The sequence below is a fragment of the Brassica oleracea genome, chromosome C9 (genome assembly GCF_000695525.1).
Source record: "Brassica oleracea var. oleracea cultivar TO1000 chromosome C9, BOL, whole genome shotgun sequence".
Classification (NCBI taxonomy): Eukaryota; Viridiplantae; Streptophyta; class Magnoliopsida; order Brassicales; family Brassicaceae; genus Brassica; species Brassica oleracea.
The window spans coordinates 11,978,142-11,993,113 of NC_027756.1; the positions used below are offsets into that span (position 1 = coordinate 11,978,142).

The window sequence follows — 14,972 nt, forward strand, 5'->3', positions numbered from 1 at the left end:
TAGAGTTTCACTCTTCAAAACTTCAAATTTGAAGTTTTGAAGTTCTTGTTTTTAGAGCAAAAAACTCCATATTTGAAGTTATAGAGTGTGTTTTGGAGATCTCTGAGAAATAGTGATTATAAAATTTAAGTCACCAAACCATGGCCCATAAGTGCATTGTTAAGTTTTTTTTAAAGATAATTTCGCCAATACCAAAGGCCCACCATAAATGGTTCTGACTTCTGAGACGTTAGGGTGCTTATATAGAAATTGATTACTGAATCAAATATCAGTACGATTTTGTTTTTAGTCAAACATAAAAAAAATCTTACTTGTTTTGGTTAAACTCTATCCCTAGAACTTTAGTATATATACGTATGTTGAGATCAATGGAAAACACACACAAAATTTTACAAGTCTTTATTATTTGCAAGTTAAAACCTTTTAAGATCTAAAGTGAAAGAAACATGAAAAGCTCCTTCACATTCACCATCTTCTTTTTTGTTCTTCTCCTTACCCCTGGTTAGTCATACTCATCTCCTGATATAAATGTATTATCTATATTATGTTTAATTAGCAATTGATTAATGACTTTTTGGTATGTTTATTTTACAGGTCTGGTGATGAGTGCAAGGATGCAAGAAATAAGCACAAACGATAGATTGATACCTATAACATGCAACACCGATCAAGATTGTGCTAAGTATTGCAAAGGTCCCATTCACAAGTGCAAATATCATACTTGTGCATGCGTACCCGGAAACCCTAATTGTTGCTAGAAACATACCCTACAATAATCTTAAACGTTGGTTTTTAAACTTCGTTTATCTTTTGCATTGGAGTTTCTACCCAAAAATAAATAAAATTATGTTTTTTTTTCTGTTGACAATGTTTTGAACCAATGGTCTAACCGCTGTTTTTTGTGATTGCATTGTAAGGACGCAAAATTGCTACATAACTAAACCGGAAATAGATGTTAGCGGTTTGTATATAATAAGATAGATGTTATAAAAAAATATAAACTGGACAAATTAAATCTCAGCAGCATAAGATATGACATTGGACGCAACATAATCACTTTATTTCAAATTAGGAAGAACCATTGTAGAAAGTTTTCATACAAATTAAAAATTGCTAAAAATCATATCCAGCTGAGTACTGATTAATACATACAAATATCTATGATATTTTCCCTTCTTAGCATGCTGAGCGAACATAGCTGCATAGTTTTTTGGTACGTTGTACGTATATATATATATATATATATATATGCATATAAAGGACGGAGGACCAAGAGATTTTTTTTCTAATATGGATTAGACATTTTCTTGTTACCGCTAAACAAGCTCGTCGAGCGTGAACTATTCGTTGAAGAAGACTAATTGCTTCCTTTTAAAGAATGCTTAGTCGACGACGGCAACTGCATTGTAGCAGCGAATGACTTTTGAAATCTCGGTTCCATGTTTCTCTCTGAACCTAAAGGCTTAGCTGATCTTTGCTTTTGTTGGTGTTGTTGTCTTCCGTTTGTGTTCAACCGTACCCCAAATAAACCACCAGAAGAATATTGCTCTACATATAATTTTTCAGCATCTGATATGTTCCTTCTGCTTCTTTGAGTTCTTTCTTTGGACCCCTGATTGAAGAAACCGTGTCTCTGACCCTTGTCAGTTCTGTTTTCTGACAATGCAATTGAAAGACAGACTCAAGAATGGTGTCCCACACCTGAGACAAAAAAAAAGCCTTCAGTATCATGCATCATCTTTCACACCAAACAAGCCCATTTATCGAACTCCTATCAACATTCAGCAACAGTGTAGTTTGCATATTCTACATAAGAAAGTTCATAAAGATAGAGGTCAGGTACTGTTCATCCAAGGGTCCATAGCTCAGTGGTAGAGCATTCGACTGCAGATCGAGAGGTCACCGGTTCGAACCCGGTTGGGCCCTTTTTCTTGTTTTGTTGTTTACCCTTTCTTTTCAAAATTTCAGCTCATGACTTTATCATGTGACTGTAGACGACTATTTAGCTATCTTATATGGAAAAGGAAGCGGGTATGCAGAAGCGGAATCGGAATCGTGTGGAAGCATAAAATCGAGATTTTAAAAAAAATTAGGAAAAAGGTACGTGTTGGAAGCATATATTCAAATATATATAATATAAACATAAAAATTATTTTATAAAACTTTTGACTAAAAATATGTGATTCGAATTAAAAAATCACTTATTCATTTTTAATAATTTTCAATTTAGTTGATTTCATATTTTAACTATAAAATACTAACAGATCAAGCTCATACAAATATTGTCAAACTAATTATTTTTAATAGTTCATAAATATATGTCACAATATATTTGAATATATATGCACTATCTCTTATAAAAATTATTATGCACAAAGATAATTTATAGTAGTAGTTTTGATATTTGCATATTTTGTATTTCGTTTATTTTAATACTATTAATTTTAGATTTTATATAAAATAAAGATATAATTTTATTTTTTATATTTATTCATGAAACTGGGTTTTTAAAATGGAAGCGTGATTCCTAAACGGAAGCATAAGCTTCCAAAATGTTATTAAGATGTATTTTTGGAAACGTATTGGAAACGAGATTCCGGAAGCTTTCAAGTGATTCCGACTCCGATTCCGATTCCGAAGCGGAAAGCGGACGTCTGATAAAGCTTCCATGCAACCTAGCTATTTAGCTTCTTAGTGATTGTAGAAGAATATGTAGCTTCTTAGTGATAACTATGTATAAACTATTTTCTCAAAAAAAAAAAAACTATGTATAAACTATATGCGTATGTGTTGTGGGGGTATGTATGAAATATTCAGATCTCAAGAAAGAAAAGCCAGGGCAGAAACAAGAACATCTCTGGATGATATGCAAAATTTAAAAGATCATCAAAAGTCAATATACAAAGTGCTCTCTTTACATATTATTACAAAACATTGATTACAAAACATTGGAACCCATCAAAGAAAATCCACAATCACACCATTCCCAATATATAATCAAATTTCCATCAAATGATTCAACACATATGCAATTTTTTCTTATGTATAACAGCGAAATGTCATTTCAGTTGAAAACAAAAACGAGACCAAATGAATGCTTCAAGTACTTGGAGAGAAATAATGAACAAGGTAAAGGGAACAACTAGAGCAAATCCCGATGGTGATGAAGATGATGATGATGATAACTGTTTAGTAGCTTATCTACTTATGAGGATGATGGACGGTGGGTATTGATCTTATTCTGCAAAGCCTATGCTGTGTTTTGGTTATTGTAAGAAGACGGAAACAATTTTCCTCTTGTATTTTTGTTTCCATCATCATCATCATAGGGCGTTTCTTTTGCTCTCCAGCATTGATCCGTCCTTGAGAGCAGCGTGAGCTTCGTTCTCTTGTCCTAGAGCCGAGAGAGCTACAGCTTGAAGATAAGATGCGATGTGCCAAGCAGGAGATATCACTTGGGCTTGCATTGCATCATTCAGTGCCTCTTGTGGCATATCATTCATTAGGTAACACAGACTTCTCCTTGCATACACAGTTGGTGAAACCATTGTCCCACCCTCTATAAACTGTCAATAACAACAACACCTTCTTAGGATCAGAAACTGTCTATGATTTGCCTGAAACCCTCAAACAATCAAGAAGTAAAGGTCTAACCTGAGAATAACATTCAGCAGCATTTGCAAAGTCTTTGTGCCTGAAAGCAGCATCACCCTTTTTCTTGAAGTTGAGCGAGTCCTGCATCTGGTTGGTCCACATCTGGAATGAAAGCTGAACATTTTCCAGAAAACAAACACAAGAAGCAAGCCAAAAAGGTGATCAGATTACAATAAGAAACAAGGTAGCCACAACATACCATAGATTACAATCCTGCCAAGGACTTGCAATGAGACAATTACGAGATATGATTAAATGAAACTTTTTACTTATATGATTTTATATGAATATATATTAAATGAAAATTCTTACTTATAAGATTTTATGATCATTAGTATTTTGTTATAACAAAAACTTTAAATCATTGACACAAAAATTTCAATGTGTGACTTTTAACAGTTTTAATAATTTATAACCGTTTTTAAAAATTCAAAATACAACATATACTAAAAATCTAGAATTTTTCTTAAATGTTTAATATGATTGTTTAATTTATTTTAGTAATATAAAATTAAACAAAAATGATAAGAAGTTAACCTCTGTGGCTGCCCCTTCATCATCTTTATATCCAAGTTTCTCAAGAATCTCATGTATAGCAGTTAGATCAGTTCTTAGGCATGCTTCTCCAAGTGGTGAAAGAGGAGTTGTTGAGGCACTGCTTGGTATTCCCATCAGTTGATGTGAAGGAGTCTTTTTACATGATTTTAACCAAAAGTTCTTATTAGTCTCATAAACAGTCTTTTTCTTTAAATGCAAAAGATTTTGGAAGGACAAGTACCTCAAGATCCTTTTGAAGTGGGATCATTGCAGTGACTAGAGATTTAGGGTTAGGACGTTCACGAGGCTCATCCTGCAAGCATCTAGACGCTAACCGTATGAGTTCAGTCCCGTCACTGCTTGAGAACTGACCCTCTAAGCATGAATCCATCAACATTTGAATGTTCCTGTCCCTTATGAGGTCCAGCGCCTACCAAATACACAGAACAAGTAAACTTTACTTATAAAGAAGATACACACACACTCTTCTCCTCAAATGATTTGGTATAGATTGACTAATATAGTATCTTAACCATAAGCTTACATGGCTAGGAGGAATGTGTTTTCCACTAAGAAGGTCAAGCAACAGAGTGCCATAACTGTACATCACACTTTCTGGTGTCACGCGACCTTTAGAAGCAAAACACACACAAACTATTATGTCAGACAAAAATCGCCACATTCCCAATAAAGCAAACTGATATGCAAGTTGTTAATTATATCACCTGTTCTGAGATACTCAGGAGGAGTGAAAGCAAGGTTGGTACTATAACTCTTTCCATCTCTACTGTTTTTCATCAGACCAAAGCAAGAAAGCCTTGGATTCGAGTCCTACACCCATATGATGAATCTTACATACACATATCATCATCAAGGACAGAAATTAAAAAAAAAAAAAAAAAAAAAAACTTTTAACTTACATCATCAAAGAGAACTCTGTAAGCATTCAAGTCATGGTAAAGCGCACGCCCTTTGGCAGTACAGTACTCCAAAGCTTGAGCAATATGCAAAGCTACTCTTAGTCTCATTGCCCACTTCATCGGCTGTGACTCCCCTGAAACATAGCAACAGTTTCTTGTCTTACATACTGAGAGACAACACAATCTTTGATGTAGCCAGAGAAGAGAGCTAGTATCTTACAGTGGAAAAGATGCTTAGCCAAAGTTTCATTAGGCATAAACTCAGCAACAAGAAGTCTCTCTTCACCTTCATAACAACATCCAAGCAGGTTTGCCATCCTATAGTTCCTTAACTGACCAACAGCTTTAGCTTCCTCCTATTGTAAAAAAAGAAAGAAACCAAAGAGATTCAAGAACAAGGATTGCATAAAGGTAAGAGCTTTAAGCAACCAAGATCATTCATTACCAGGAACTGACGAGAATCAGGCCAAGCTTTCCTGTTAAACCTTTTAACAGCAATACGTCTCTGATTATCCAATTTCCCTTTGTAGACAACATTAGGAGCTTTCTCTCCATGCTCTGATACTATATTCTCTGTAGCAAAACCTGATGTAGCTTTCCTTAGCGTCTCTATAGAGAATTCACGGAACTGAGGCAGATCATTCCCTTCGCCTATCCTATCATCAACACCTGAGAACAAAAATCAAATCCACTATTAACAACAACAACAATAGAAGAAGCAGTCATATCTATAAGTTTGATCAGAGCTTTACCTGAGGAAGTGACTCCATGATTGGATCCCGAAGGTTCTGAACCGCAACAAAACTTGGAAACCTCACAACCCATTTTCAGTGTTTTTTCAGACAAACCATAAACCCCCTTCCCTTTACCAAGTCTCTCTTGTCTGATTTATCTCAATCTGAGACTTTGACCAGTTCAAAACCGCGTTGAATTCTTCGGACAAGGAATAGATCAGACAGAACACACAGTTATTGCTTATCGTTCTTTTTAACTTACAAAACGGTAACAAAAGAGTCAAACTTAAAGAAACGATCTAGAAAAAGAGTAAAGGTGAAAAGGTTGGAATGAGAAATCGAGCCCGCTCGTGTGTGTGTGCGCGCTTATTAGCTCGAGAGAGAGAGAGAGAGAACTTTGCCAGAAAGGATAGAAATTAAAACTTCTAATTTTTTTTGGGGTTATTACCAGTGTAGACAAGAGAAAGGAAAAGAAACAGCAAAGCCTCAACAAGTCAACTCACTAGTGGGTCAAATAAAAACCAAGCAAAACAACTCATCTTTGCTATCATTCGCTAACAACCCATCAATTTTCAGTTACCAAAAACTCCCTCTGTTTTTTAGTATATGAATGTTTTTTATATTCCAATAATTATAGTATATTTCTTTTTTGACAAACATGAAATTTACATGTCCTGAATAAAAAAAAATAAGGGTTTTTGCGCTAGATAGCAAAGATATATAATTATATTAGGTAAGTGGATAAGAAACTGTGCATTTTTGAGTAATACCGAGAGTGTCCTTGTTCGTATAAAAAAGAAATACAATTGGAAAATTAAAGAATCTGAAGAAACGGTTGGAGAGAGAGAGAGAGTGATAATAATGCAAAGAATCCTACAATCATTACGGCATAGTCACAAATATATGAGTTTCTCTATCTCTTGGCTTCGTTAATATGCACCCTACTTTCAAATATATGAGTTCCTCTATCTCTTGGCTTCGTTAATATGTTGATATGTACCCTACTTTCAAATATTGGGTTACTAATATTAAAATCCAGGGGGAAATATGTAATCCTACAATCATTACAGCATAGTCACAAATATATGAGTTCCTCTATCTCTTGGCTTCCTCTATCTCTTGGTGAAAGCTAAAGCTTAGTTACCTAGATAACTCATAAAGTTAAGAATCTGAAGAAACGGTTGCAGAGAGAGAGAGAGAGTGATAATAATGCAAAGAATCGGGAATGTTCAAAAACTCTTTCTCTTGACTGCAAAAACCCAAAGAGGTTTGATATAAATTTATTTCCTAGTATATCGTCTTGTTCTGAAACAAATATATGAGTTCCTCTATCTCTTAGCTTCGTTAATATGCACCCTACTTTCAAATATATGAGTTCCTCTATCTCTTGGCTTCGTTGATATGTACCCTACTTTCAAATATCGGGTTACTAATATTAAAATCCGGGGAAAAAATATGTAATCCTACAATCATTACAGCGTAGTCACAAATATATGAGTTCCTCTATCTCTTGGCTTCGTTAATATGCACCATACTTTCAAATATATGAGTTTCTCTATCTCTTGGCTTCGTTAATATGTTGATATGCACCCTACTTTCAAATATCGGGTTACTAATATTAAAATCCGGGGGAAAAATATGTAATCCTACAATCATTACAGCATAGTCACAAATATATGAGTTCCTCTATCTCTTGGCTTCCTCTATCTCTTGGTGAAAGCTAAAGCTTAGTTACCTAGATAACTCACGATTAATGTTCATCAAGTGAAATAACTCTAGGATTTAATGGACGAAATACGGTTTAAGCAAAAGATTCATACAACATCGGTAGTTTTTTAATGGATATCTCTAGCTGAACAGGAAACCATGATCCTATGGCGTCGAGCACTCTCCACCTTACGTTCAGAACAGAGAACAACATTTTGTAAAATATCTTGCTATGAATCACATTTCGGACAAACAATTTGTAAAAATATCTTACAACTCTTCTCTCTTCAATTATTAAAGCTATATCCGGTTTCAAGCTCTTATCTCTTCAATTACCATCAATGTATCCGGTTTCGATCCGTAGTTTACGTTTTCCCTTTAGTAGAAATAAAACTCAATTTTTTTTGCATCAGCGCCGGTAGCAGGTAACATATATGTAATACAGAAGTGTCATTTCGAGGACAGAATTGACAAGTCATCACATAAATTACTTGGTTCGCCAATTATTTAAAAAAAATGCACGTATCTACAATTACCACCCACAATTTGTATATTGACCTAAATAGGCCTAAAAATAATAGCAAAAATTGCATTTCAGACTTTGCAAACAAAATATTTCTTTTAATCAAAGTTATAAATATGCTACCAGTAGTTAAAGTATGAGAAAAGAAATTTGATTGGGTTTACGTATAAATTTTAGTTTCAAATGTTCACAAACCGCACCACACCACAGTTAATAATAATAATTTTTTTAGATTATATTTATGTATTTGTATATTTTTGTTATAGTTGTTTTACTATTATTCTACATGTTGTTATTAGATGCTTAGTATGCAAATCAGATAAAAACCGTTAAAAATCAGTCACTAAACTTTAACATGAATAAACCAATTAGAAATTGCTCACGTGTATTTTTTCCATTTCAAAATGATTCATGATTTACAAAAAGAAATGTCTGAAAAATATATTTTAACATCTTAATGTATTATTTAATGATAATTATAAATTTCAAAAAAAAATACTTATTAAAATTTTATTAGTCAAAAGTTATGGAAAGTGGTTAATCCTCAAAAACAATGCATTGACAATTAAAATGTAATATTAAGTGTAAAATCTAAAACATGTTTAAAAACGGAGAAAATTATTCAATAATACTTGTGTTGGAGTTTGCAGAACCCAACATTTTGCATTACTGATGTTATTTTTGCGGTTTATAAGACATAATTCGTTTTTATTTTTACGGATACATATTATTTATTTTTACTTAAACTAAAATTGTAAAATTCCTAAAATGTACTCACTGTTTATTGCATTTATGATCATAATTTAGACGCGTCGAATAGCACCGCATTCCAATTGGACAAAAGTCTCATTCCAATTCCATCTAATAGCTGTCTTTAAATAGTACATAGGGATTTATATATTTAACTATACTATATATGTACATACGTGTCCTTTGTCGCATATAGCAATATTGGTAACTCAACAACTTTATCCTTTTTCTCAATGAAATTAAAATATTTGATCATGCGAGTGATGTGAAAATATAAATGTGAACTTCTGGTTCATCAAAATAGTCGCCACCGACAAAAAGCTCCAATACTTTTATCTGATTATTTTTTCTTCCAACGGTAGAAACGGCTTTTCACCGACCTCCCCATTGTTACCTGCGACCTAATATCGATAAAATTTACACTATTTTTGTTTTGTTTCTTCTAACCTTGAAACACACACACAACATCTCCTTATTCTCTCAAAACATTTTTTGTCCACGTAAAATAAATTATCCACGTAAAATAAATTGTCCTATTAAAATAAATTATGAATGCAAGTTAAAAAAAAAAAAAAAAATTATCCACGAAATTGTAGATAATTACACAAAGTCTGTTTTTAATTTTTTTACAGTATGAAATTAATTTTGTTATTATCCGTATGCAAAGATATAGGTCCGAGTTTCTTTCAGGGGCAAATAATTCCGAGTTTGTAATTTAGCTCGGAAAACTTATTTAGCTTAATGATCGAGTCCTTGGGTAAAGATTTATCCCAGGCCATACAAGAAAAGCAATGAACGTCCAGGGCCCAACAATCCATTAGCAAGTAAACGAAACTACACGTAGTATATCTTCTATAATATAAACGTCAAACAGTTCTCATTCGTTGAAAACCGGCACAAAGTTCCCTTCCCATAAATAGAAACTAAGAGGCGTTTTGGCTTCCTTCTTGTAATGTTTTTTTTTTTTGCTAAATCCTTCTTGTAATGTTTTCATTAGATATGTTTTTCTGTCGTCGATTCTTTTTTATTGACTTGTAGTGTGTCTCCATTTCGTAGTGTTTCCATTTGTTTTATTCAATTTTAGATGTGTGAAGTCATTCTCTGTTGTAATGTTTCCATTGGAAAATTGGGAACATAAAAGCTTTTGGACTTGAATTTAGATTGTGTGTTCGATAATGTCAGACTATATAAGCTCCCGCATTGACATGAGTGATATGTAAAGGGTCAGGGACGATCTATTTATCACCGGTTGATTTTAAGTTGAAAATCCATAATAAATTTGAATTTAACATGGTATCAGAGTCCGAACACACCCTGTCCCAACTGAACCGAAATCGATTAGGCCCATTGAAAGAAGCTTGATCGATCCTAAACCGACGTTGACCCGAATGGTCTAATGGTCTGAACGAACTAAATCTTAAACTAGGATATTTTTGAGATTGACAGTTATATTGGGACATAAATAATATATAAAAGATTAAGACCAAACTACTTACTAGTAATTGATTTTAAGTTGAAAGCTCATGATAAGCCCTAATTTAACATATAACATGAATAGTATGGTAAAATTCAACACATTCACTAGTCGAACTAATAAGACAACATATACGATAAAGTTTCAAAATCAAATATATAGTTAGTTGCTGTAGTCAGTGCAGAACTGGACTTGAGCAGTGGCGGAGCCGGACAATGGTTTCACCGGAGGCAATACAAGATTTTAACCTAAATTTATAGGGGGCATTAGAAGAAATTTGACCACCTTAACCATAAATATTTTAAATAATCAATAGAAATTCAAAAAAATTCAATATTTCATAGAGGGCAGCTGCCCCCCTTCATCATTCTCTCCCTCCGCCATTGGACTTGAGGACATACATTTGAAGCATTTGGATGAGGCTTCCACTTTGTGAAATCCCCATTTAAAAAAAAAATCTCTACTCATATACATATAATAATATAATTATATATAAAATGTGATGTAAAATAAAAATATAAAATAAATTTGTGTTATTGTGATGAATAATTTTAATTATAAATAAATTATTTTTTCCATAATTTTACTGAATCAAATAATTTTTATTTTCTTTAAAAATAACAAATAATTTAAACTATATTCAAAAAAATAATAATTAATTTTTAAATAAAAATAATATTTTTTGGTTTTGAATGGGGTCATTTTTTCTCCGGGACGGGTTCTGAGCCGGTGTGTATGGAAAAGTCCATACACTGATTACAACAACTAACAAAAAAAATGTATCTTGTAATATCTTTTGATATTGTGCTGGTTATGAAAATTTTATTTATACATGCGTTTTTGTTAAAAATCTCCTATATATTAATCCTGGAGTATTACAACATGTTTTCGTAGCCACATGTCATCATGAGAATGATTCTTAGAATTGTTAGAAAAATAAGTTGGTCCATATAAACATATACTATGATTTTTATTAAACTAACTATCAAATTAATTAATAGTGTACAAAATAATATTTTATATTTCCTTAAATAAAAGTTACAAAATTATCTAATATGGTTAACATTTATATGATAATTAATGATTATGAATAATACATATTTGATAAAAACAATTATAACCTCTTTCTTTTTTTGTTTAATTTAATACTATTAAAAGAAATTAAACAATCACATTAAGCATATAATAAAAACAATTAAATTTTTTCTTATATGTTATATTTTGAATTTTTAAAAACGACTATAAATTAGTAAAAATGGTAAAAGTCTCACATTAAAAATTTTGTGATCAATGGTTTAACTTTTTTTTTGTTCAAGCAAGAAACAAATGATCATATATCATAGGGGTGAGCTTTCGGATATACGTTCGGGTTTATATCAAATATTTCAGTATAAAGGTATAGAACCCGTTCGGGTATTTCTACACTTCGAGTCGGGTTCAGGTATTTTTATGTTCGGGTTCAGGTATTTTTATGTTCGGATTCGGATATTTTGGATCGGGTTCGGATATTTAAATTTTGAAGAAAAAATAAATAAATTATTCATTGTTTAGCTTTTTTGTATTTAAAATATATTTTAACTTAACTATTTTTTTTAATTTTTAAAAGATTAAACTTTAAAAATAGAAAGACACTAATTTAGTTGTTGTTTTGAAATTTTAGATGTAACTTTTGTTAATGCAAGAAACAAGAACTTGATATGTATTTTACGTGAGTAGCAAATGATTTTGTCCATAATTATATGTATATTATCTAATTTTGAGCAATAAGAATCATTAATATAAATATTTTGAATAAAATGAGAGAAATAAACTAGAAATATAGAGTTAAGTATACTTATGTTTGGTTATATTTGGATATCCATTCGGATTCGGATATTACCCGTTCGGATTTAGATATTACCCGAACTGGTGAAATAAATAATTTGTTTTGTTGTTCTAATTAGATGATTTTTAGACCGAGCTGATGAATATATACTAGACAAACATTTATATTTCGAGTCTGCACTTATATTCTATAACAGCTTGATATATTAGATTTGAACACTAACCTGTTAATATAGTTTGCCGGTAATGTTTTTCAAAATTTTGATTCTTAAATATGTATATGGAGTGAAACTAACTTTTACAGATGTCCATTTTTTTTAATTGACACTTATGTAATTCACTGAATTCATAAAAGAAGTTTTAAAAAAAAAATTTAACTCATATCAATGTAACAAAGACGAGTACGAAAGCACAATTCCATAGAGGTAGAAAATGAAATCACTAATGGAGAGTCAATAGTAAACAAATCGAGAGCATAAAACCTAACCCCCTTTCATCATTATACAAACGATGTTGCGTATTTGGTTTTGGTGATTTGTGTCAGCGCGCAAAACTTAATTTTCTTTTGTGCATATGAAATCTTAAAAATAATTAAAACAACATGTAATACGTTAACTTTTCAACAATGATGATATATATTTTTTTTTTGTCATTAGAAATAATGGAAATGTATCCTTGTCAAAAGACAAAGAGGATGAAACAACCAAAATACTGAAAACAAAACCATAACAAACTCCAATAGGAGATTCAAAGAAAAATAAGAGATGATAATAGGGCCGGGAGCAAACCGTTGTCCACTGTAGAGTGAATAATTCATGTTGATGCTTCCTGACAAATCTGAGATGAGAGCCAAGCAGGGCCATTGACATACGACTGCAACCTTTGATCTCTTGTAACGCTAACTGCAATTAGATTAGCTATCAGATTGCAAGAGCTGGAGACAAAATTTATCTTCGCTTCCCTGATAGAGAAAATGGTAGCCAGAACATAGGAGCAAGACTGGTTCGTTCGAGAACAAAGAAGTGAGCTGACCATCGCTTTTTGGACTTCTAGCGCTGAAACGATGATATATTTAAGAGACCAATATTTGTCATTTTATAATCAATAAAGATTGTAGTATTGCAAAATGTTAAAATCATTTCATAAACAAACATTATTATAAGAATTCCCCCCGCGCATGCGCACGGATTATCATCTGGTATGTATTGTAAATTTTAGTATATCATTGATATGGTTGATATTTGATAAACACTTCAAACTTTAAAAGATTGGCAACACCAAAACGACCGGTAGATATTAGGAATTTGAAATTATTGGAGCAAAAATCTCCGGACCACCACAATGTGTGAAGTGAATCATATCTCCCTATACCCTAACCCCACAGATACATCAGAAGGAAGAAAATTAAAAAGCAACAGTTGAGATCACTTTCCTTACAAGTTTCAGAAAGAAAACCACTTTTGATGACATCATTCACAGACCCACAACTATAATACATCATCTCTCTGTATACATACCATAAATGTATAATGTTGTATATGTATTGTGCAGTATTATAAACTAAAGCACTTTCATTAAAACGTAGCTACCTTTTCAGACACCATCCTCAGGCTGAAAGCATCCTTCAACACTCTACTTCCATTTCAGTAAATCTACATTCATTGTGATTCACACTCTCCATATCTTATTTGTGAAGTTATAAATGGTATATGGATTAGTTTGTGCATGTTTATTGCCATTTATGTAAGAAAAAACATTTAAAACTTCAAGTCAAGTAGTAGTCGGCATCGAGTAATTGTTCCATCTCTTACGAAAATTGCTAAATGAAAAAGTCACATTAATTTAGGTGAAAGTTGGCCAAAAAGTAGACAAGTGAGAGTCAAAATTATTACAGTTATTATTTTTTTGTCAAAGTTATTTTATTTTATAGTTGAGAAAAGTCAAAATTATGTAGGTGTTGAAGCTGTTAGTAACTGAGTGTATATTTTGACAATACAAGTTAGTGTAAAGATTAAGGAAAGACTAATAAACTTTTATGATGAAATTAATCAGAAATTGGATAGATTAAGACAAATCTTAAAGATACAAATTACTCATTTCGTTTCATTATAAATGTCGTTTTAGGTTTCGGCACACGGATTAAGAAAACAATTAATTTTGTACATTTCCTAAAAAAAACACTATTACCTATATATTTAACTATATTTCAATCAATAAAAAAATAAATTTCGGAGAGAGAGGGAATATGAATCAGCACTATTTATTGATACATTGGAAGTTTTTGGTCGGCTTCTTTTAGCCACCGGGTATTAAATGCATCGTAACTTTCAGTTTAGATGGAATTTAAATTATTATCACGCATATTTTCTCAAATCACTTTCAAAACTTTTGAAAGAAAAATAATATAGATTAAAAAGTAAATGAAAAAGGGGAATATAAAAATGGAAACAAAATAAAGTTAGGAGAGAGGGCTCACTGTCCAAAGCAAAGAAAGAAATAGCAAAGTGACATAGACATGAGAGAAAGAGAGATCCTCTCTACTCTTTGGCTCTTCTCTTTAATCAACAACACATCTATCTCTCTACCACATCCCTATTTTCTATTCAAGAACCAAAATAAAAGTAGATTTGTTTAGAAATAAAAATCATGAGAAATGAACATTTTGAATATTTTAAATCAACTACAAACGGATATAACAGAACACATAATGTATAAATACACCCATCCAATCACACTCTTAATGAATATAGACTCAGTGACTAAAAATTTAATTCAGTCATAGGTCCAATGTGACATTAAATCAACAAAGAAAGTTCATATGCATTTAAAAAAATAAAATCTTAAACAAA

General features: G+C 31.9%; 1 protein-coding gene and 1 non-coding gene across 2 annotated transcripts; one reads left to right on the forward strand and one right to left on the reverse strand.

Annotated features, from left to right (window-relative positions):
- The first annotated feature begins 1,854 nt into the window (after nucleotides 1-1,854).
- On the forward strand, nucleotides 1,855-1,926 carry TRNAC-GCA. The gene has a single exon. It is a non-coding gene; the product is annotated as a tRNA-Cys (tRNA).
- Nucleotides 1,927-2,893: 967 nt separating this feature from the next.
- LOC106319105 (probable serine/threonine-protein kinase At5g41260) lies at nucleotides 2,894-5,936 on the reverse strand. The gene is made up of 10 exons (XM_013757340.1): nucleotides 5,864-5,936; nucleotides 5,557-5,780; nucleotides 5,332-5,467; nucleotides 5,112-5,245; nucleotides 4,917-5,022; nucleotides 4,736-4,821; nucleotides 4,433-4,621; nucleotides 4,192-4,344; nucleotides 3,655-3,768; nucleotides 2,894-3,566 (listed from the first exon to the last, which is right to left on the reverse strand). The coding sequence occupies exons 1-10, from the start codon at nucleotides 5,934-5,936 to the stop codon at nucleotides 3,324-3,326; spliced, it is 1,458 nt and encodes a 485-aa protein (XP_013612794.1). The 3' UTR covers nucleotides 2,894-3,323.
- Between the last annotated feature and the right edge of the window lie 9,036 nt (nucleotides 5,937-14,972).